The following is a 24,070-nucleotide window of genomic DNA, read 5'->3' on the forward strand; positions in this document are numbered from 1 at the left end:
CCTACTCGTCTGCACCCGCGGCCCAACCCGGCCACGACCGTGTACCGGACCCACTCCGACCAACCGTTTGGAAGACCCCGCTCATAGAAGACCCAGTCCTTCACAAGCGGCCCGTTCACAGCAGTAGCACGCTGGAGCCCGGGTCGTCGTAAAACACCTACAAGCGGGCTTGTGTTGTAGGCAGGAACAGTGCGGTAAGGCGATAGAGAGACACAGAGGGAGAAGAGGGGGGAGAGAGGAGAGAGAGAGAGAGAGAGAGAGAGAGAGAGAGAGAGAGAGAGAGAGAGAGAGAGAGAGAGAGAGAGAGAGAGAAAGAAAGAGAGAGAGTGGGAGAGAGAGAAAGATAGAGAGTGGGAGAGAGAGAGAGAGACTCTGGGGATCTTACATATTCCAGATGTTTCAAAGCGCCACTTGCTTCTTCATCCGGGGAGGAGCTCTTGGAGGACACAGGGAGAAGAGGTCGGACAGGTTGGTTGCCTCGGACAGCGATCAGAGAGCCCCTTCCCCCCCCGGGAGGGGAGGGCGGGTGAGGGCGAGGTGGTGGGGGGGGGGGGGGGTTGTTAGGTAGTTTGGGGCGAGGGGGTGTCAGTGATTGTCCCCCCAGGGACAATTGAGGCGGTTAAGTTGTTAAGTTGATGTTAGGTTGCAAGGCAGAGTGAGAGAGAGAGAGAGAGAAAGATAGAGAGACAGAGAGAGAGGAAGACAGAGAGACAGAGCGAGAGAGGGAGACAGAGTAATCGTGAATGACAGAGAGACAGAAAGGAGACACAGAGAGACAGAAAGAGAGAGAGACAGAGAGAAAGACAGAGAGAAAGAGAGATAGAATACAAGAAAAAGAGACAGAAACAGACAGAGAGAGAGAGAATGACAGAGAGAGAGAGTGAGAGAAAGAGAGAGAGCAAGAGAGGTTAATGTTTATTGTGAATGAGCTAAAGAGGGGCTCTACGACTATTACCAACAGCAACCAAATCAGAAGGAGAAGGAGGAAATCTACAGACATGGTTGAGGGGGAGCGTGTCAAGTGTGCGGGTAGAACCAGAAGGTCTTGACAGGAGCGCAGTGCAGAGAGCGAACCCATCGAGATCAGAATCCACCCACCCGAGAGCCCAGAAGAAGCCCTTCGATCCGATTGGCTCGGACCGAGCATCTCGGTGTGTCGACCGCAGAGGATCAGCCAGACAGCGGGAGAGGCGAGGCAGTGAGATCAGAGGAAAAGGCAATGAGGCTCACAGTGAAATCCAGGGCTGAGCACTACAATAGACAGGCTCTGAGCCGGGAGACGGGCTCTGACCTTCCAAAGCCAACAACCGGAGCTGGGGTGGGGGAAACGCCGGGAAAAGAAAACAACAAAAAAATAACAGAAGACGCATAAAGAAAAGACAACAAGGTCTGCGGTGGCGACGGATCGGCTCCGTCTCGCTTGCCCCTCGCCCACGCAGGGTCTATTTTGCGACACATGCCGCCTTTCCACAAGAATTGACGATGGAAAATGTGAGCCGGGTGTGACGCCAGTGGCAGCCCTTTGGCCCGAGTGCTGCTCTGCGTTTGATTGGCCGGGTCTCGCTGACACGAACACGATCCCACACTCAGTGTCTCCGCCTCCCCCCCCCCGCCTCTCTGGATGTCTGTCGCTGGATTGGTGGGGTGCTAATACAGCCGGGGTGCGAGACACCAGACAGAGCAGCAGCAGCAGCAGCGGCAGCAGCGCCTTGCTTGAGTCTGGCTTTTTAATTGCTCGCCTCAGCGGAGAAGCCCAACGCAAACATGTGCCTCTGGCAGAGCCCACACTCTCTGTGCCGCCAAACCACACACACACGCAACCATACGCCAACCGCAAACACACACACACACACACACACACACACGATACACCCCAGGCAGCCACAGCAATATCACACAGACCTTGTTGTGGTCAAGTTCCGTAGGAAGTGTTTGAACAGCACTGCAACGCACAAGCTGCACTGACCAACGATACAGGAGATAAGGCAGAATCTACCAACACGTCAAGAGAGTGTGGGTGCGTGTGTCTGTGTGTGTGTAGGCCTTAAGGTGTGTGTCCAAGTGCTTGCATATTTATGCATGCATAATTTCTGTTCATGCGCGTCCGGCACCAGGATATTCTTTAATAATCTCGCACGTCCCGAAACAGATCTATGGCGAGTGATGGGTGCGACACGCTGTCGCGTGTGCGAGTTTGAGAGGTCGTCTGCGTCCCGCGGTGAGGCTGCGGTAGTAAACAGACGGGCTGATGCGAGTCGACCGCCTCGCACGCTCCGACTCATGATGGGCTCCGCTGAGATCTTGTAGGATATTCATGGAAACTAACTGGTGACGTGGCAGGTAGGCATTATCTGACGTGGCTAGTACAAACCGTAGATCACGGCACCAGAGACTATGAGAGTGTGACTGCAAAACCACAAAAAGGACAACGTTGAGTACTGCGGAGGCAAACAGGAACAAACTACCAACCTAGTCTGGTGTTGAAACATTATTGTATTGCAGGGTGACACTAGAACATTGAACAGACTACTCAGTGTTGCTTATTTAATAAAAAAGGGGGGAAAACTTGGTCCTCAGAAGCAACTTCATGGCGCCTGGTTTTATAAAAACTCGAATCATGTATTTTTTTAATAAACTGCAAATTCTTGGAATACAAATCCTGCCAAGAGTCAGCCCTGGCGAGAGCAGCCTCCTAGTAGAAAAAAACAGCGTCTGGAGAACTTGTCACCTGAACAAACACTTGATTTAACCAGAGCAAGGGCAAATAATAAGAGGCTACGGAGGCGGAGTGAAGAGGTTTAGTGAGCGGAAGACCAGTGATCTAAAGGGTTAATGAAGCCGGACGGTAGAAACACAGGTCAGCTAGTCAGCGAGCTTGAAGACAGTTATAAGCACCACTCACCATATCAGCAACACTGCAGTTATCATCATCAACAAACATCACCAACATGACATCAACAACAATAATGCATTGTGTGAAAGTGATAAACTATGTAATGTATGTATGTATGGTTATATGTGCATAGGTGGGAGAGAGAGATGCAAAGTGCGAGTGATTCTAAATTATAGTGTGCATAGGTATGTGTGCGACTGTGTGTGTGTGTGTGTGTGTAGATGTGTGTTTGAGTGTGTCCGAGTGTGTCTGTGTGTTCGAGTGTGTGAGCGTATTTGTATATACACGCACGTGAATGTGTGTGTGTGTCTGTGTGTGTGTGTGTGTGGGTGTGTTGAACTCACCTCTTTGGCTCTCTGCACAGCATCGCTGGGGGCGTTCCTGATCTGTGGCGATGACTTGGTGTTTATCTTGTCGTAGAGCTAAGACAAAAAAAAAACAATCACTCAATCAATTCATAAATGAATCAATCTGTGAACGCACCAGATGGTGCATATAAAAATTCAACAGCCTGAAGTTGACGAATCCGTAGTGATTTACTTTTCCACTCTCTCTCGCCACCTCCAGAGCTTGTTTAGCGCTGAACCACAAGCAAAACGGCTCCGTTTAACCATCAAGTATTTATGAATGTATTTGCATAAAACAACTTCAAAACAAGGAAGAACAAAGTGTTTATTGAGCGAGCCGTTGTTGGGTGGGCGGCAGCCACTGGTGAATACACTGGGGTGTATTAATGATAACAGGCTAGCTTAGCCCCTGTGTTTACAAAGCACCAGCTGACTAATAAACCACACTGAGACCCAACAGACTTGCATGGGCCCAGACACAGTAAAGGCTCTAAGCAATGGTTGATTGAGTGTGTGTACGTGTGCGTGCGTGTGTGTATATATGTATGAGTTTGTGTGCGCATGTATGACTTTGTGTGTGTGCGCATGTATGAATCTGTGTGTGTTTCAGTGTGTGTGCGCATGTATGAGTCTGTGTGTGCGTATGAGTCTGTGTGTGTGTATGAGTGTGTGTGTGCATGTCCTGGGGTGAAAGCGGTCACAACCACACTCAAAACAAAGGCGGCAGCTGTGCCTGGAAGGGGAGAGGCAATGAAAGAAAGCCATTGAAAACAGCAAGGACACTGCAAGAACAAACAGACAAACAAAGTGCTGCATCTCATGAGGAAGATGCCCAGCGCACTGCATGCCGCGGTGGCCATGGGCACCGGTCATGAGGAAGACAATGGACCACATGTAATTCACAACGACAACAACAACATTGAAAATCGGTCACCAGGGCCTTGTTATGTCAACGCAAGTGTGTTTCTGTTTGGACTATTTCCTGTAGATGAAACCTGATACAGGGGGAATCCAGTATCACCACCACTTATAATTTCCCCCCCGGAAATACGAATGAATACGAATAAGACAAATCTAAAACTACTCTTTGCAGGAATGAGTTGTCAGTTGTCAGGCCCAGGTGAGCCCAATGTTTGTCAGTAGCCTATATTTAAAACCACTGAAGATCCTAAATGAATTTATAAAGATTCATAAAAATAAGAAGATGGGGGGGTTTTGGGCAAAAAACAGCGACATATTGCTCGAATAAGCTTCTGGGAAATGTGTGTGTGTGTGTGTGTGTGTGTGTGTGTGTGTGTGCGTGTGTGTGTGTTCGTATGTGTGAGTGTTCGTTTGTGTTTGTGTATGTGTGTGTCTGTGTGTGCCTGTGTGTGTGTGTACATGCATTTCTTTCCTATGAAGGTGTACAATTTGTAATTATGTTAATATGCTGTAAGGAAAATAGCAAAATCCTGCACATGGCGCTTTCATTAAGGCAGATGGTGAGAGCGAGAGACAGAGGGAGAGGGAGTGAGAGAGTGGCGGAGAAGATGAGGGTTAACAAACAATCTGCTCTCAACCCGCCTGCTAAACACGGGCAAATACCGCGGGAAAAGCCCTACCAAACAAATAAACGCGCTGCCCGACCAGACACCAACCCTATTAGGCAGCTCAAGGGCCGTTTGTATATCCCTAATAAAGCGCAGAGTCAAACGTCTCAGGCTCGCCGATGTCTGACCGTGGAAACATTCAGGCTGTGTGTTCCCCCACCAGCCCAGAGGGTCGCTCATTACGCAGCCCACGCACACAAGCCAGCACCAGAAACAACGCCGGCGAAAGCTTCTTATTATACGTATCAAACGAAGAGAAACACACACACGCGGGCCATGCCTAGCTCACTACAGATCAACCCACTCCCATTAGCGCTGCGGTAAGAGTCGAACACGGGAAGATGTTGAAAACAACTAAACACTCACCAGGGAGATGGAGAATCTGAAGTCGGAAGGATATATTAAACTGCTTGTGGTCTCTCCCACACACAGGCACGCACAAGCAAGCAAGCACTCACTCAGACACGCCGATCAAATGTACACAGACGTCTAGTTGTGTAAGCCAGCCGGCTCCATCACTTCCATCCCCTCTGCTGGGTCTCCTCATGGAGGCTATGGGACAGAGTTGGGGTGGAGGGGGGAGAGGAGGAGGATGAGGGGGGGTGATGTGGAGCCGGGCGTGTGGGCAGCGTCAGCGGCTCGGTACACACAGTGACCGCCACTGAAGAGGCCTGACAAATCACTCCATTGTTGCCATCCCCCCCCCCATCTCAGCCTGGGTCTGGACCCGCTCTCTCTGCCTGCTCGGCGGGATAGAAGGAGGACATCTGCAGCCTGCAGGGTCCCAGCGATGCAGCCACAGGCCCCGCCCCCCTCCCTAGTCCTGTGTTGTTGTAACACCCGCCTTCCTCGTCAATCCAATTTGCAGAACCCTTTGAGCAAGGCATTGAATTCCCTGGCCTGTCGTACAGAGCAGAACTTCAGGGTCATGATGGCTAAAGCAGCAGCGGCATCAGCTAGGTCATGTGCTTACATTCCAACACCATACTGGAGTCAGACGCACTCCGAGGTTCCAGCTCCCCCTCCCCCTCTCTTTTCCAACCCAGTGTTAACAGAGCTCTAACGCAGTATGACAACATGGGCCGAGCAGGGGCCCAGCTGGGTCGGCTCCCGGGAACCCGGTACAGTGAGGGCTGCTGGCCGAGAGCCGCCTCTTGGCCAAGCCAATAAGGGCCCCGGCCCCGAACTGGAGACGAGCTGCTGGCAGGGCCCCAGACAGTAGATCAGCACCGAATAAAGGGCAATCGGAGACCGGAGACAAAGACACAAAAGCGTTTATGGAGCAGGAGATGGAGAAAATGGAAAAATGGACCATAATAGGAAAGAGACAGCGAGAGGAAGATGTTGAATAAACGGAAAAATAAGTTTTAACGGGGCCAACGTTCGTGACTAAACTCAATCCAAGCAAGATCATACTATCTCACACTGCAGTCAGCAGCTGATGATGATGATCAAGGGGAAGGTTGTGGTGGCTCACTATGAGTCACACTCGGCTGCAGTTGGGGGATTACCAAAAACGTTCAATATGTGATAGAATCCCATAGCATTTCATTGGTTTGCATTTACAGGGAAGTGTGCGCACGTGTGTGTGCGCACGTGTGTGTGCGCACGTGTGTGTGTGCGCACGTGTGTGTGTGTGTGTGTGTGTGTGCGCACGTGTGTGTGTGTGTGTGTGTGTGTGTGTGTGTGTGTGTGTGTGTGTGTGTGTGTGTGCGCGCGTAAGTAAGAGTGTAGGTCAGGCGTGTGTGTCAACAGGGAAATGCTTACGTCGAGGAGTGTGTGAAGGTGCTGGTCCTGGAATACACTGTGGAGGAAGTCCAGGTCCTTCTCGCTGCAGTCGGTCAGCGCGTGGATCTCCTCCAAGCTGTCCAAAACCTGAGACACAGCACCTGATGGCGACACACACACACACACACACACACACACACACACACACACACTGGAGTTCAGATACTAGTTGTTATTGTCTCGAATGCCTTCGCCATCCAGTAAACATGCAAAAAAAGATAAGACATAATAAACATTTAAAGAGGATGAAATGCGTGTGTTTCCTGAATGACTGACGGAACACATGTGTTTTCCTGAATATGACAGCCGATTTGGTGGGAAGAAATTAGGCTTAAATTCTCAGGACAAGATGGGGCGCTGGCGTGTGAGTTACAGAGCAGGGAGGTCAGACATGCAGCATCACAGCAGAGCGCCACGCGGTACCTACGTTCGGCCGCTAGCAGTCCTAGCGGGAGGGAGGCGGTGACACAAACAAATAAACAAAACACAAACAGAGAGATTGGCATCGTGTGAGGTGACCGAGGTCAGTGTCAAGAGCGGCATGTCGATTGCCTCGATAACGTCGTGCAAGCGAAGAGACAAGGAAGAAATCACAACGACACGTCGGTAACACACTTATCCGGCGCGGTGTTTGGATTTCGCTACGCAAAGGTATTAACTTAAAAACTGCTTTTATAGCGGTCGAGGGAGAGGAACTGCTCTCAGAGCCAGCGACAAAGCAGAGTACAAACAGGGAAGTGGAGCAGAGCACATCGTAAAACTAAGTCTTCCTGGCCCTGTTCCCGAGGTCTTGATTTGATATACTTATTGATCCCGCGGGGATATCCGTCCTCTGCCGTAGTCCCATCCTATGCTAGCTGCAGCGGGCTGGCTACATGGCAGTACCCGGGGACCATCTCCAGATGAAGGGCCCTTGTCCTTGTTAGGAGCAGGGCCGGAGTGTTAACTTGCATGTTTATGGTGGAAGAACCATACAAACTCCACAAGGAAGGCTCCATCGCCCGGGGGGTTCGAACCCAGGACCTTCATGCTGTGATGTAGCAGTGCAGGCCACTGAGCCACCAGGCCACTCATGTCTGTGTGTCCTTCTCAGGGGTTGGCTGACAAGCGCTCATTTCTCCATTCAGAAACTCGCGTCGCTTCGTCGTGTTTCACCAAACTTAAAACGAACCGATGACTTGTTCTCATCACGAGTGTTGTTCTCAGCGTTATTGTGTGAGACCGATGCAGCTGTGGTTTACGCATGTGTGTGTGAGTAGGTGTTGGTGGATTGGGCAGGCGAGGAAATCAGAGAAGGTAGTGGGAAAGGGAAACGAGTCATCATTTTGGTCTTGACCAGATGTGTGTGTCTGTGTGTGTGTGTGCCTGCGCTTGTGTGTTTGTGTGTGTGCTCATGAATACCTGAGGACGTGGGATCATCAGTGAAGTCGTGAAGCTCCTCAGGAGGATCTCCATAAAAGGAGTTGAACTTGTGACTGGATACCGCCGCGAGCACTGCCCCCTGTGGCAACACACAGCCAGCAGACAACAGCTGTGAGCCTTCTGCCCCAGGCTTCAGGGGCGCCGTTAGGTGATTAGACTCAACATTTATTCATACAGGTCTCAAAGCTCTTTGAGAACAAGCACCTCTTTTCCAAGAGAGATACGATCAGCAGCGATCGCACACTGGAAGTATTAAGGACAAAATTGCACCGCACACTTACAAATTCCTTGTATGTTAAAATGTACCTTGAAATAAAACGCATCTGATGTGTGTGTGTGTAATTATTTAGAGAGTGAGTGAGTGAGTGAGTGAGTGAGTGAGTGAGTGAGTGAGTGAGTGAGTGAGTGAGTGAGTGAGTGAGTGAGTGAGTGAGTGAGTGTGCACTAGACCTTGAGCTTCCTCCTGGCGTTGAACTTCCTCAGCTGTTCCACCGTCTCGGGGAGGTGGATTTTGTAGGCGTACCGGTCCCTCTCCTGCAGAACCAGAGGATTACATCAGCGACTGACTCCTCTATGTCCCCTCTATACATGTCCCCTCTATACATGTCCCCTCTATACATGTCCTAGTGTGGAGACGACCGCTCTCATCCACGTACAACATTTATTCTTGTGGCTTCATCGCAAATGCCCATTTAAAGACTCAGCATACTGTTGAAAACAAATACTAATTCCACAGGGCTTTTCTAATTTGATTTACTTTAGCTAGTAAAACGGGACTTGAGTGCCTGTACAGACAGACAAGGTAGTAGAAAGCCCTAAACTGCTTCAAAAGTATTCCCTCGGGACAGACAAAACACTTATTGCTGAACAGTCGGCCCCAATGCCTCGTAACTGATACATCTGCTGCTGCTTTTAGAGAAAACTGAATATCCAGACGTCCTTTCTTCGACAGTAAATACAAGTATTTCTTTCTGCTTTATTTCAAAAACAATTTGCCCAATAAAAGGTTAAAAGTCATGTGCATTGCAAGCAGCAGTGCAACTGTCACATTGGGTCTTTGCAAACAAAAATGATGCATCTGTTTATTCGCATTTGGTCTTTGCAAAGGGAAATGATGCCCCCCCGCCCCCGTCTCAGAGCACCATGGGGGGGTGGGTTGTACCTTGAGCCAGGGGTGGTTGAGGGCCTCGTAGACAGTGATCCTCTCAGCGGGGTCCAGCATCAGCATGCGTCTCACCAGGTCCTTAGCGCTCTCAGAGATGTGGCCCCACTGCCGCGGATTCATCTGACACACACACACACACACAAAGACAGACAGACACACGTTATAGCAAAAAGTAATGTATTCTGCGCACACTGTCATGAGTGTATCGATGCTGTTGTCAACACGTGGTCTGCCTGACAGACATGGAATGCAACAGCTGATCCAGGCCTCTACCTACATCAATACATACCTGCGTTAACATACTGTATTAAAACTCTTTGGTTGACCTCGACAACGCCACAAAGCTGACGAGGGGCACATGTGTACATACATGTGCACATACACGTATATGAGAATGCATATCTATTCAGACCTGTAATTCATGTGTTAAGACTTTTTCACACAGCTATAGATCAAAAAAAATTAATTCTCTATTTATGGTTTCATAATGACTGAGTCACCGTTAAAACAAATAAGTTTCAGCTCTAATGCTGCTACTGTCTGTTATATGTTCCTATTTAGATTATTTGTCAGGATATTTTGTTATTATTGTCCGAGTCTAGTTTTAACTAATGCCGGGCTTACACCAAAAGATTTTCACAGTCCCACACTAAAAACTGCAAGAGAGAATTTAGCGTTGGATCAAGTGTGATATTTAACAAGGGTTTTGTAGATATGTAGATATGGGGGGTGGAGATGGAGTGACCACAGGAGGTCTGTTAACTTCCTGTTCGGGTTTCACACCTTTCTTGTCAGCATGCTGACAGCAGGCAGCTTGCTATGTGCTGTACTACTATTTGGATCTATGTACTTGATTAAATTGTTTTAATCAAGTACATACAGGATCAGGGGTGGACTGGGACAAAAATTCAGCCCTGGCATTTTCAGTCCAGACCAGCCCACTACATTATTAGCACTAGGGGTGGGACGAGACGAACGGGAAGAACCCTGTATGTACTTGATTAAAACAATTTAATCAAGTACATACATCTGGGAAATTAGAGAGAGAAAAAAACAAAACATAGAGGACCGGACCGGCCCACATTGGGTCAACGGCCCACATTGGGTCAACGGCCCAGCGGGACGATGCACGGTATGCCAGATGGCCAGTCCACCCCTGTACAGGGTTCTTCCCGTTCGTCTTGTCCCAGCCCAAACTGCAAGAGAGAACTTAGCGTTGGATCAAGTGTGATATTTAACAAGGGTTTTGTAGATATGTAGATATGGGGGCCGGAGATGCACCGACCGCAGGAGGTCTGATAACTTCCTGTTCGGGTTTCACAACCTTCTTGTCAGCAGCACAAGAGACACAAACTTGAAAAAAAAAAAAAAAAAAAAAAAAAAGCAACAACTGCTATTTACAGTGCTGTACTATTATTCGGATGCATGTACGGTACTTGATTAAATTGTTTTAATCAAGTACATATAGGGTTCTTCCCGTTCGTCTCGTCCCACCCCTAGTGCTGATAATGTAGTGGGCTGGTCTGGACAGAAAATGCCAGGGCTGAATTTTTGTCCCAGTCCACCCCTGATCCTGACGCTCCGTGCATTTCTACCATTGCAATTGCGGTCCTCCCAACACAGAATCACACACTACATCACACTGTGGCTCTGGGGGGGCTCACCTTGTACTTTCCCCTGCAGATGGCCTCAAACAGCCGCTCCTTGGTGCCATAGAAGGGTAGGCAGCCGGAGAGGAGGATGAACAGGATGACCCCGCAGCCCCACACGTCCACCGGCTTGCCGTACGGCTCCCGCTTCACCACCTCGGGGGCCATAAAGTGTGGCGTGCCCACGCGGCCTGGAGGAAACAAGAGGAGAACAACCCGCTCAAAAAGACAGAATCAACCAAAGCGAACCATTGGCGAGTGGGCTTGTGAGTGCATGCATACATTTATTTAATAATATGTACACACACAAACACACACACACACACACACGTTTACTTCCCATTTAGCCTCCACTTTCATTTCCCTTTTATTGTACAAAACAATACGATTTTAATCATATGTCTTCAAATTCAGATAGGAGGACTTTGAATAAGGAGGTTGTCAGACCATTACACCGCCCAGGGTACACCATGAGTGAGTGTGTTTGTGTGTATCCTTGTAATTTACTGTGTCTGTATAATAATGTATAATGTGTAAAGCTGTGTAGGTGCATGCATAAATTAATTTAAATGTATCTATTCACACACACACACACAAACTTTTACTTGGCATTTAACTTCCACCTTAAATTCCCTTTTTACGATTTTAATAATATTTCTTTGAATTCAGATAGGACTAGTTAATGTGTAAAGCTGTGTAGGTTGTAACGTACCGCCCGCCACTAGTCCCGACTCTCCGAGCTGGATGGCAACTCCAAACCCACCCAGCTTCACCGGGGCCGAATTCTCTTTGGATGCCAGCAACACACAGTGAGGCTGCGGAAGAAAGAAAGACAGGTTATTTAAGGAATGAGATTGTTGTTTCTTTTGTGTTATCTCACACTCTTCACTTGATGACCTTCTCTCTTGTTAATTATAGAAGGACGGCCTACACCTAATTAAAGAGGAACATCACGAAACTCTGTATGGCACACCCAATTCCCGAACCGCAAAGCTTTTACCACTTTGCACACCCATGTTTTCTTCAAGCTATCTGAACGTAGAGACTTGTGGTGAGTAATGAGAGGTAAACATATGCTAGGTATAACTGGTGTTATGTTTGGAAGCAGTTCACTTTTGGTTGTCCAGTTAAATTTTAAATTGTGTTAAGTCACTGATCAGAATAACAGTATGCCAGTCAGTATTTTTAGCTTTGACTTGATACTGTACACAGACCAGTGAAAAGTGTGAATTTGCTTGCCGGCAGGTCGGACGTTGTTTACAACAGCACTGCTGAAAAAAAGTTGAACGGTGCACAACATTTGTCAAAGTCCTCACTTCAAACAAGACTAGCAGCAGGAGAGGAAGGAGGTTATCTTCAAGCACCCGGTAAGCAAACAGCAATACCAGCCATACAATAAGTAAAAGATGAAAAAGAAACTGTCGAAGAAAAAGGGAAATTGCGAAAGCCATCCATGTAATGAAGCCAAAAAGCACATTTTTGAAAAAACCAACAAAAAAAGAAACATGTTGACAAAACTGGAAATAAAAGTCCTTGTGCAATATGAAAATCACTGTTTTAGCATATAGATTCTGTCCTCTGCACCCTACACAGAATTCGAGAGAATTCCATATTCCAGGACACATATGGAGGATTGATCTCATTTTCAACAGACGTGAGAGATGTTGGAATGAGTCTCGAGATGGATTAAGATAAAGACATTTCAGGCACCACATTTTTGAGCACCAAATGTAGTTCAATCGGCTGGATATATTCGTATGGTGAGTAGTATATGAATTAATTTATATATTTATCCAGTTCACTGGAGTTTGTATTGACCTTGTTCCCTTAGTCGTTATGCCTCGGATGGAAATGTTAACCCGGTTTGAGTCCCCAATGGAGCCGTTGGGAAGATGTTTCTGGGAATGCTTGCAGTGTTATACTTGGAAGGGATAACCTCTCTTATTGTGAACCCAGTCCGTAGTGGAGCCCTGAATGAGGGCCCGTGGTTTGTTTTCACTTGCTTGCTCATAGTTCGTAGTAATCCAACCCCATCTGTTTTTTGGTTGGCAAACCCCCCTCTTTCATTTGTTGCAAATCTTTCCCCTCTGTTAAAGCACCACCACATTCTGCACTTCTACATTTCCCTGTCGGCAGGAAAGGAGGTGAAGGAGAGATACACACAGAGGAGGGAACACAAGAGGATATCGAATGTATTTCACTGGATTCTTTTCTTTTCTTTGAATCACTACCAAGGGGAATACAGAAGAGTACTTTTGAGTTTTGAAAAATATGGAATTCGAGAGAATTCCATATTCCAGGACACATATGGAGGATTGATCTCATTTTCAACAGACGTGAGAGATGTTGGAATGAGTCTTGAGATGGATTAAGATAAAGACATTTCAGGCACCACATTTTTGAGCACCAAATGTAGTTCAATCGGCTGGATATATTCGTATGGTGAGTAGTATATGAATTCATTTATATATTTATTTTAGCGTTGAAACTCGCCTTAACCGCAACATTACCGCATGCAGATAAAATGTAGTTGGTAGCAAAGCGATAATTTTGCTTCGTTCCGAGGAAATGTTAAAGCCCATGTTAGCGTGGTGGCCGGCAGAGCACAGTGATATTTTGTAAATTAGGGCAAGAGCATAGTTGATTTAGTACCAAGCACAGCAAGGACGAGACAGAGCCGGGCCCTAATGGGAACCTTAGCCTCTCCCATCGGAGACAGATATACTACAGCTAATCTGGACAGGGAAACTAATCCCTCGTTTGTTGAAATGTGGCAAAGGCAAAAGGGAAATCGGGATAAAAAATTCCCCTCTATGTCTCATTGTTCTATGAACTAGTGAGGTTCCGCAGCAGTCATTGTAGCCCCTTCACCAACCAGGAACCTTTTGGCAAACCAAAACACAGTGCACATATACACCTCTCAGGCATGCTCATATCTGCCATTCTGCGGCTTTTTGCAGCCCTCCTCTATCCCCTTCCCCTTCAAGCTCCATTCTTCCCCCTCAGTAAAAGATTGTTTCCTACAGGGCAGAATCTCCAGCCAACCTCACCACCACAATCACACACCAGCACCTGCGTCTAGACACCATCCAAGGAAATTGATCCCCCGGCAATTTCATACTTCAATAATACATCGTCCACAAGAAAAACTTGATGTTGACAAATTGCAAAATGTGTTTTTTAACACGAGTCTCTGAATGATTGGTTTTGTTGTTTTTTCTCAATTGCTTGCACCACTACATCGACTTATTTGCCCACTCCTCCATCAATCAGAGGTGAAGAACCCAACAAGGACGACCTCGTGAAGTCAAACATCGTCACCACAATAGCCATGATGGCTTTTCCTTTCCTAAACTCCAGTGGCCAAGACAGCCAGGTGTCGGTGGGCCCGTCCCCCGAGCCCGGCCCGCATTGTCCCTCGGACACCAGCTCCATGCGGATCCCCCTGACGCTCTTCTACGCCCTCTTCGTCGTGCTCGGCCTGGCCGGGAACCTGCTGGCCCTGTGGGTGTTCCTGCGCGACCGCTCCAAGCAGGGCTCCGTGCGCGTGCTCCTGGTCAACGTGGCGCTGTCGGACCTGCTGCTGGTGGTCTGCCTGGCCTTCAGGGTGTGGTACCACGGGGTGCGCAGGGAGCGCTGGGAGCTGGGCGCCACCATGTGTCACGTGGTGGGAAACTTCTTCTACATGAACATGTACATCAGCATTGTGCTGCTGGGGCTGATCAGCATCGACCGCTACTTGAAGATCAGCCGAGGCGGGGTGCCGCTGCAGCGGCCCCGCGGTCTGGCGATGAGGTGCGGCTGGAGAACTGCCGCCTGCGCCCTCATCTGGGCCCTGGCGCTGGCCTTGACCCTGCTGCTGATCCTGCTCTCCGAGGAGACTCACCAGGAGCTCCGCAGGTCAGTGTTAATCTCTGTGATGTAGCGTTCTTCTTGGGGGACCGGTCCCCCCTCTAAGCATGAGATCCTCTCGTGTTTGTGGTCGTTGCTCTCCTTGCCTGTTTGTCATGGTTGTCGTTGCTCTCTTGTCCTTCCAGATGCTTCCAGTATAAGTCACTCCAGCACTCCAAGTGGAAGGGCTACCTCAACCTCATGCTGGTGGTCGTCTTCTGGATCAGCTACGGCTGCATGGTGGTTTGCTACGTCAAGATCGCCTTCAAGCTGCTGAGGACGTCCAAGGAGAAGCCTGACCTGCCCAACGCGGCTCGCTATGCCCGGACGGCCAACAAGTCTTTCTTCATCCTCGTCCTCTTCACCGTGTGCTTCGTGCCCTACCACATAGTGCGCGTCTTCTACATCGTCAGCCAGATGACCGACACGTCCTGCTACTGGAGGGGCGTGGTCTACCAGGCTAACGAGGTGGCCCTGCTCTTCTCTGCGCTCAACAGCTGCCTGGATCCCGTCATGTACTTCCTGCTGTCGTCACCCATGAGGAAGCAGGTGATGCAGTTGCTGGGCAACGTGATGCGGGTGTGGGAAGCCGGGGCTAGCGGCAGCAGCTACAGTGTCGAGCAGGGTTCGGGCTCAGGCAGGACCGTCCCGAGACAGCAGTCGACTGGCCTGGTGGGCGTCTTCGGGAACAATACGGATGACATTACGAGCCAGCCATAAGATGGCGAAGGGAAAAAAAATAAGAATTGAAACGTCTGTTTATGTATTCCACAGCTTTGTTGGACACAATTCGAATTGTTCCTTTAAGGCAGGCTACTTTCTGTTATTTCTAAACAGGAGGACGTTGCTATGGACAAGCTTTCAACTGTTCAATATTTTGACATTATATTCTGTGTCAAATTGCATTTATTCAACATTTATTAAAAATGATTATGAATGTATTATTTATTGGAAAATCTATGAAGAAAGAAATACCTTAATGTTTCCTAAATATTGAGATTTTTTCTGAAAATGGGGTCAAACGTGTTTTAGAATGATTCTGTCTACACCACAAAGAGAGAGGCAGAGCAAATTTGAGTACTGGTCTCTTGTTCTCTTCTGAAAGAGCCAGATACATGCAGAAAAAAAAAAATCTAAACCAAATACTACTCTGGCCCCTACAACATGCAATACTGACTTCTTTTGTTATATTGTCGCCGATAGATAATTTCACTTAACTTACTACAATGTGATCATCAACATCAGAGTTTGCAGAAATAAAAAACAGATCAGTCAAAACATTGAAACATTCAACCGTCTGATAGGAAGATGGCAACATATTTGTGGTCATGGGGGAGAAATGGGCACTGGCAATGACAATAGCAGAATAAGATAAGGAAACCTCATTAACCAGAGGGACGTGGTACCTCCATTTCCGTCTAAAGCAACCTCCCGTGTTCATAGTGTCATAGTCCGAGAACAGAACGGAAGAGTGCTCAAAGGAGAGCTGCTGAGGTGGATGACTACCGGTCGGGTAAGTACGTCTCCGATCTTCCTTTGTTTAAAGTATAACGTTTTTGTGTGCATCTCCCCGAGTGTGCTCTAGTGTTAATTTCGTTAATGTACTATATGTGTGATAAAATGACAAATAAATGTCTCTTTATATTCTCTGCTACCATCATCTCCTGTCAAACAGGAGATGATGAAATAAATAAGAGAGACAGACAGAGACAGAGACAGAGACAGAGACAGAGACACAGACACAGACACAGACAGAGATTCGTCTTCAAACATCCGCAGATCTTTTAAGTTCAATTAATAGTTATGCAGGTAGGCCTTAGGGCTCTTTTGAGACTTAAGTCATCCTTCATGACAGATAAATTTGTTCACTAAGTGTCACTACATCACAAAAAGGCTACATATACTTGTCAGTACACAGATACTGAGTACAAGTTCTGTTTGCTGTTTCTTGCAGGTCATGAATTTGGTGAGGAGTGTAGCTGGCTGGCTTCTCATATGTGTATACATACATGTGCACATACACGTATATGAGAATGCATATCTATTCAGACCTGTAATTCATGTCTTAGACTTTTTCACACAGCTATAGATAAAAAATAATAATTCAATTCTCTATTTATGGTTTCATAATGACTGAGTCACCGTTAAAACAAATGAGTTTCATCTCTAATGCTGCTACTGTCTGTGATATGTTTCTATTTAGATAATTTGTCAGGATATTTTGTTATTATTGTCCGAGTCTGGTTTTACCTAATGCTGGGATTACGCCAAACGATTTTAACATTCACAGACTCAAAACTGCAAGAGAGAATTTAGCGTTGGATCAAGTGTGATATTTAACAAGGGTTTTGTAGATATGTAGATATGGGGGGAGGAGATGCAGCAACCACAGGAGGTAACTTCCTGTTCAGGTTTCACACCTGCAGCACCATGGACACAAACTGGAAAAACAAAAACAAAAAAAAGAAAGAACTGCTTTTTACAGTGCTGCACTATTATTCGGATGTATGTACTATATTAAATTGTTTTAATCAAGTACATACAGCGTTCGTCTCGTCCCACCCCTAGTGCTGATAATGTAGTGGGCTGGTCTGGACAAAAAAGGCCAGGGATGAATTTCTCTACCAGTCCACCCCTGCCTACATCTGACCATTCTGACCAAAACTCATGCACCCCCCCCCCCCCAAATTATTCCAGAATTCAAGCAAAGCAAGAATGACCAAAAGTCACTTTGTGTCAACAAGAGACTGACTCCACCGACTATCAATTGCAAGTTAAAACAGCCGACCACTTGAGTGCAAAAAACACAAAAGACCTCTTCAGACCCCTAAAATGTAAGGACTCTTCGTCGACTAAAACTAGACTAAAACTACAAAGGAAAACAATGACTAAAATGTGACTAAATCTAATAAGCATTTTCGTCAAAAGACTAAATCGAACATAGTTCACAAAATTACTGTGCTCATGTATTGTCCTTAGGGTGCACTCACACTAGGCCATCTGGCCGTGGCCGTTGGCCGTTTTCACACCTAACCGTGCTCAAATGGCCCCATTGTTCTCTGGCCTGCACTCACACTAGGCCATCTGGCCGCTGCAACTGTGGCCTGGCCACGGTAGGCTCTTGTACATACGTCATCACGTCGTAAGTAACACGTCATCACCAAGCGTCCGCTGCATGGACCATAATAAAGTCTGCCGCCAGTCAGAGTTCTAACAATGGACAACAACACAGAACACAGTTCGCACTTTGCTGAGTCTTGCTTATTTGGATACATGTTTACCGTTTAATGGGAAAGAAGGCTCGTCGCCTTTATTACGTCCGTGGTCGTCGCATGGACTATACGTCATCCAGCTCAGGTTGTGTAGCCATGCGTGTGCGCATGTTGGCTCATTAGCATCTGTACCGTAGCGGTCCGTACCGTAGCAGCACACCTCTCTCAAGTGACCAAATTGGCCTGGCCTGGCCAGACTGGCCACACTCACACTGGCAGATTTGAGCACGGTTAGGTGTGAAAACGGCCACGGCCACGGCCAGATGGCCTAGTTTGAGTGCACCCTTAGAGGCAATAGTGGCATCTTACCGATACAGTATACTTCTGTATTCTCTGATGCTTGTACACGGAGCTCATTAAACTTTGGTGATGAATCGTCCGTTTTCCCAAAGTGCTACTCTTCGGAGAGCGCTGCGGGACTCGGGGTGCGGCTGGAGAACTGCCGCCTGCGCCCTCATCTGGGCCCTGGCGCTGGCCTTGACCCTGCTGCTGATCCCGCTCGGCGAGGAGACTCCCCAGGAGCTCAACAGGTCAGTGTTAATCTCTGTGATGTAGCGTTCTTCTTGGGGGACAGGTCACCCCTCTAAGTATGAGATCCTTGCTCGTTTGTGCCTCACGGTGGTCGTTGCTCTCTTTTCCTTCCAGGTGCTTCCAGTATAAGGCACACCAGCACTCCAAGTGGAAGGGCTACGTCAACCTCATAATGGTGGTCATCTTCTGGATCAGCTACGGCTGCATGGTGGTGTGCTACGTCAAGATCGCTTTCAAGCTGCTGAGGACGTCCAAGGAGAAGCCCGACCTGCCCAACGCAGCCCGCTACGCCCAGACGGCCAAAAAGTCCTTCTTCAGCCTCTTCCTCTTCACGTGTGCTTCGCGCCCTACCAGATAGTGCGCGTCTTCTACACCGTCTCCCAGATCACCGACACGTCCTGCTACTGGAAGGGAGTGGTCTACCAGGCCAAAGAGGTGACCCTGCTCTTCTCTGCGCTCAACAGCTGCCTGGATCCCATCATGTACTTCCTGCTGTTGTCGTCCATGAGGAAGCAGGTAATGCGGTTGCTGGACAGCGTCAGGCAGGACCGTCCCCAGACAGCCGTCGACCGGGCTGGTGGGCGTCTTCGGAAATAATACGGCTGACATTACAAGATGGGGAAGGGGAATGCCAGCGAGAATTGAAACTTCTGTATATGTATTCTACTACTACTCTATTCTATTTCTGAACAGGAGAACGTTGCTATGGACACGTTTTCAACTGTTAAGTATTTTCTTGCCGTTATATTTTGTGTCAAATTATTTTTATTAAACATGCATTAAAAATGATTATGAATGTATTATTTATTGGGAAATGTATGAAGAAATAAACACTTGAATGTTTCCTAAATATTGAGATTTTATTTGAAAATGACCCAAGGGAACAATCGTTTTTTAGAATGATTCTGTCTACAGCACAAAGAGAGGCAGAGCAAATTTGATGGTCTTTTGTGGCTTTTTACCACCAAGCCAGCTGGCCACATCAACAGAACCACCCCTAGGCACAAAGACAAACGTTGAGGGTGTTTTGTTATTGCGGAGCGCCCCCAACTGGAATGGAGGTGAAAATAATGAAAGAGCCAGATACGGGCAGAAAAAATATTTTCTAAACCAAATACTACTCTGATACACTGTGGCCACTACAACATGCAATAATGGCTTCTTTGGTTACATTTTCGCCAATAGCTATTTTAATTATCTCTTTAAAAAACCATGTGATCATCAAGATCAGAGTTTGCAGAGATGACAGATAAAAAACAGAACAGTCAAAAGAAACATTTCACAAAATTCAACCATCTGATAGGAAGTTGGTAACATGTTTGTGGTCATGGGGGAGAAATGCGCACTGGAAATGACCGTTGCAGAATGAGAAGGAAACCTCATGAATCAGAAGGACGTGGTACCTCCCTAACTAAGCAACCTCCCGTGTTCAAAGTGTCATAGTCCAAGAACATAAGTAGAGTGCTCAGAGGAGAACTGCTGAGGTGGATGAGCACCGGTCGGGTAAGTACGTCTCCCATCTACCTTTGTTTGAAGTATGACGTTTTGGTGTGTGTCACCCTGAGTGTGCTTATGCATTGTCCTAAGAGGCAATAGTGGAACTTTACGATACAGTATACTTCTGTATTCACTAGGGATGGGAATTGATACGAATTTAAGGATTCAGATTCCAATTCTGCTTATCGATCCGATTCCTTATCGATTCTCATTGGCTGAGAAAATAAGTAGGGCCTACAAATTTGTTTGTTTGTATTAACTCTTTAATATCTGATCAGAAGTGCCGCTAGTATTAGGAAATAGTACATTTTCACATTAATTAGTCTAGACCAAAAAAAGATATGTTTGGCTTTTTGAGCCCAAATGCCATCATTATGTGCCATAAAACTGAAAACACAGACTGAAAACAGTCAAGTAAGAGCTTGTGTCTTTTTTAATATTAACAGTGCTCATTTGCATTTAACTTGTAACAAAATTCAACTGGCATAAATAAAACAAAGAAGACTTCTGTAAAGAGACGGTGGATCGTTATATAAGGTAATAACGTTACAAATTTTTAACACATTTGAATTCAGTTACGAATAAATTCCACATTATGTATTCATACCCTTTATACTACCCAAATTACTATATAGCACTGTTATTACACACACACACACACACACACACACACACACACACACACACACACACACACACACACACACACACACACACACACACACACACACACACACACACACACACACACACACACACACACACACACACACACACGGCATTAATAACAGATCGCGTCCCGATAGCTCCACTGCTGCTTGACTCACTTGCGTCGCTAGTTAGTAGTGTATCAAACACGCGACAATCCTGCAAATGAATTGCATGCTTTGTAGCCAAATGTTTCTGCATATTGGAGGTAGTTCCCCCCTTTGACGAAATGGAAACGTTACAATTGTTGTCTTTTCGCGTCAAATACAACAAAGCTTTAGAGCGCTTCTGCCTCTGCGCCATGCTTGCTGAGTTCTGAATCGAAAGAAAGCAGCGCGTGTGTGACGTTTTGACGCATTTGGAACGGCCAGAACCGATAAGCGGGATCTTTAAGCAGGCATGCTAACAATTCCAAGGAATTGGTTCACTGGGCACCGGTTCTGAACAAGACCCGCTTCTCGATTCCCATCCCTAGTATTCTCTGATCCTTGTACGTGGTGCTCAGGAAGCTTTGGTGATGAATCATCAGTTTTCACAAAGTGCTACTCTTCGGAGAGCGCTGCGGGACTGAGGGCCACCAAGTTCTAGACTGGGTACCCCCAGCCCGTTCTGCTGGCGATTTGAATTCCCCCTCAGAAGGGTCTGGAGAAGAGCAATATATTTCTTTCTGCTTCCGATACGTTTTTGCGGGAGCCAATCACCAAGCTGGCTTCTCCCCTGGCTCGCTATTGGCTGGTATAACACAGGGATGACAGGGAGGCGACAGCAAGCAGCAGAGTCAGTTGAAGTAGGCCCGTTGATCACAACTCTTGTGCTGAAGAAAATGACAGCAGACTCTCAAAACGAACGTGCAATCCACGATTGATCTAGCCCAGTTCCACAAATGTACGACAACAATCAGTGAAGCAAAATAACCCAGTGCTTCCGTTCTTACACAGAGCGATGGAGAACTCACGCCCCCAAGATCAGATAACCCCAACAACCCGGCCCTTTATTTCTCAACCAATCAGAAACGTTTTGGTGTTTAACCAGGACCAAAACACAGTGTACATATACACCTATCAGGCATGCTCATATCTGCTGTTCTGTGGCTTTTTGCCGCCCCGCTCCATCCCCTTCCCCTTCACACTACATCCGTCCCCCTCAGTAGGAGATCCTGTCCTCCAGGGCAGGATCTCCAGTGAACCTCACCACCACCACCTCCACCACCACCAGCACATGGGTCTAGACACCTTCCAGGGAAATTATCTCCTGGCAGACTTCAATAATCCATCGTCCAGAAGAACAATTTGATAGTGACTCATTGCAAAATGTGTTGTACATAAATGTTGTGGTTCATTTTAAACAAAACTGACTGAATGGTTGTTAGTTTTGCTCAATGGCTTGTCCAATTGTATTAACTTTTTTTGGCCATTCCTCAATAAATCAGAGGTGAAGAACCCAACAAGGACGACCTCATGAAGTCAAACATCCTCACCACAACAGCCATGATGCCTTTTCCTTTCATGAACTCCAGTGGCCCAGAGAGCCAGGTGTCGGTGGGCCCGTCCCCCGACCCGCACTGTCCCTTGGACACCAGCTCCCTGCGGATCCCCCTGACGCTCTTCTACGCCCTCTTCGTCGTGCTCGGCCTGGCCGGGAACCTGCTGGCCCTGTGGGTGTTCCTGCTCGACCGCTCCAAGAAGGGCTCCGTGCGCGTGCTCCTGGTCAACGTGGCGCTGTCAGACCTGCTGCTGGTGGTCTGCATGGCCTTCAGGGTGTGGTACCACGGGGTGCGCGGGGAGCGCTGGGAGCTGGGCGCCACCATGTGTCACGTGGTGCTCAACTTCTTCTACATGAACATGTTCATCAGCATCGTGCTGCTGGGGCTGATCAGCGTCGACCGCTACGTGAAGATCAGCCGAGGCGGGGTGCCGCTGCAGCGGCCCCGCGGTCTGGCGATGAGGTGCGGCTGGAGAACAGCCGCCTGTGCCCTCATCTGGGCTCTGGTGCTGGCCTTTACCCTGCTGATGACCCTGCTCGGCGAGGAGACTCCCCAGGAGCTCAACAGGTCAGTGTTAATCTCTGATGTAGCATTCTTCTTGGGTGACCGGTCACCCCTCTCATTATTAGATCCTCTCTCGTTCGTGCGTCACGGCGGTCGTTGCCCTCTTGTCATTCCAGATGCTTCCAGTATAAGTCACACCAGCACTCCAAGTGGAAGGGCTACCGCAACCTCATGCTGGTGGTCATCGTCTGGATCAGCTACGGCTGCATGGTGGTGTGCTACGTCAAGATCGCCTTCAAGCTGCTGAGGACGTCCAAGGAGAAGCCCGACCTGCCCAACGCGGCCCGCTACGCCCGGACGGCCAAAAAGTCCTTCTTCGTCCTCTTCCTCTATACCGTGTGCTTCGTGCCCCACCACATAGTGTACGTCTTCTACATCGTCACCCAGATCATCGACACGTCCTGCTACTGGAGGGGCGTGGTCTACCAGGCCAAAGAGGTGGCCCTGCTCTTCTCTGCACTCAACAGCTGCCTGGATCCCATCATGTACTTCCTGCTGTCCTCATCCATGAGGAAGCAGGTGATGCGGTTGCTGGGTAGCGCCAGGCAGGACCTTCCCGAGACAGCCGTCTACCGGGCTGGTGGGCGTCTTCGGGAATAATACGGCTGACATTACAAGATGGGGAAGGGGAATGCCAGCGAGAATTGAAACCTATGCATATGTATTCCACAGCTACAACACAATTCTGATTTTTCTACTGAAGCATTCTACTCTGTTATTTCTGAACAGGAGAACGTTGCTATGGACACGTTTTCAACTTAAATATTTTCTTGCCGTTATATTTTTTGTCAAATTATTTTTATTAAACATGCATTAAACATGATTATGAAAGTATTATTTATTGGGAAATGTATGAAGAAATAAACACTTGAATGTTTCCTAAATATTGAGATTTTATTTGAAAATGACCCAAGGGATCAATCGTTTTTTAGAATGATTCTGTCTACAGCACAAAGAGAGGCAGAGCAAATTTGAAGGTCTCGTGTGGCTTTTTACCACCAAGCCAGCTGGCCACATCAACAGCACCACCCCTAGGCACAAAGACAAACGTTGCACTCCGCAATAACGTTTGTTATTGCGGAGCACCCCCCACTGGAATGGAGGTGAAAATAATGAAAGAGCCAGATGCGGGCAGAGAAAATATTTTCTAAACCAAATACTACTCTGATACACTGTGGCCACTACAACATGCAATACTGGCTTCTTTGGTTACATTTTCACCAATAGCTAATTTCAATTATCTTATAAAAAAACCATGTGATCATCAAGAT

General features: G+C 47.6%; 3 protein-coding genes and 1 pseudogene across 18 annotated transcripts in view; 3 read left to right on the forward strand and 1 right to left on the reverse strand.

The window, feature by feature from the left end:
• The window catches only part of caska (calcium/calmodulin-dependent serine protein kinase a), a 125,236-nt gene that overhangs the window by 20,416 nt on the left and 80,750 nt on the right, over nt 1-24,070 (reverse strand). For 5 of the 14 annotated variants that reach the window (XM_030342793.1, XM_030342798.1, XM_030342792.1 and 2 more), the window contains exons 6-14: nt 11,566-11,668; nt 10,869-11,044; nt 9,202-9,324; nt 8,490-8,573; nt 8,019-8,118; nt 7,045-7,062; nt 6,597-6,718; nt 3,238-3,315; nt 386-436 (exon numbers count right to left, since the gene is read on the reverse strand). In XM_030342793.1, coding sequence (XP_030198653.1) covers nt 386-436; nt 3,238-3,315; nt 6,597-6,718; nt 7,045-7,062; nt 8,019-8,118; nt 8,490-8,573; nt 9,202-9,324; nt 10,869-11,044; nt 11,566-11,668 — 855 coding nt within the window. The remainder of the gene's footprint in view (nt 1-385; nt 437-3,237; nt 3,316-6,596; nt 6,719-7,044; nt 7,063-8,018; nt 8,119-8,489; nt 8,574-9,201; nt 9,325-10,868; nt 11,045-11,565; nt 11,669-24,070) is intronic. The other 9 variants (XM_030342803.1, XM_030342800.1, XM_030342796.1 and 6 more) reach the window with 3 other exon arrangements.
• On the forward strand, nt 11,579-15,688 carry gpr34b (G protein-coupled receptor 34b). 2 transcript variants are annotated; one of them, XM_030342808.1, is made up of 7 exons: nt 11,579-11,689; nt 11,772-11,904; nt 12,099-12,220; nt 12,447-12,613; nt 12,990-13,295; nt 13,880-14,753; nt 14,891-15,688. In XM_030342808.1, the coding sequence occupies exons 6-7, from the start codon at nt 14,185-14,187 to the stop codon at nt 15,462-15,464; spliced, it is 1,143 nt and encodes a 380-aa protein (XP_030198668.1). In that variant the 5' UTR covers nt 11,579-11,689; nt 11,772-11,904; nt 12,099-12,220; nt 12,447-12,613; nt 12,990-13,295; nt 13,880-14,184; the 3' UTR covers nt 15,465-15,688. The 2 variants fall into 2 exon arrangements, with proteins under 2 accessions (XP_030198668.1, XP_030198669.1); XM_030342809.1 differs by having other exon boundaries at nt 14,127-14,753.
• On the forward strand, nt 18,224-19,397 carry LOC115532842 (probable G-protein coupled receptor 34; annotated as a pseudogene).
• LOC115532839 (probable G-protein coupled receptor 34) lies at nt 19,990-23,623 on the forward strand. 2 transcript variants are annotated; one of them, XM_030342811.1, is made up of 3 exons: nt 19,990-20,050; nt 22,182-22,802; nt 22,916-23,623. In XM_030342811.1, exons 2-3 carry the CDS (start codon nt 22,210-22,212, stop codon nt 23,397-23,399), a joined length of 1,077 nt encoding a protein of 358 aa, XP_030198671.1. In that variant the 5' UTR covers nt 19,990-20,050; nt 22,182-22,209; the 3' UTR covers nt 23,400-23,623. The 2 variants fall into 2 exon arrangements, with proteins under 2 accessions (XP_030198671.1, XP_030198670.1); XM_030342810.1 differs by lacking the exon at nt 19,990-20,050 and having other exon boundaries at nt 21,673-22,802.

Source organism: Gadus morhua, chromosome 20 (genome assembly GCF_902167405.1).
Source record: "Gadus morhua chromosome 20, gadMor3.0, whole genome shotgun sequence".
Taxonomy (NCBI): domain Eukaryota; kingdom Metazoa; phylum Chordata; class Actinopteri; order Gadiformes; family Gadidae; genus Gadus; species Gadus morhua.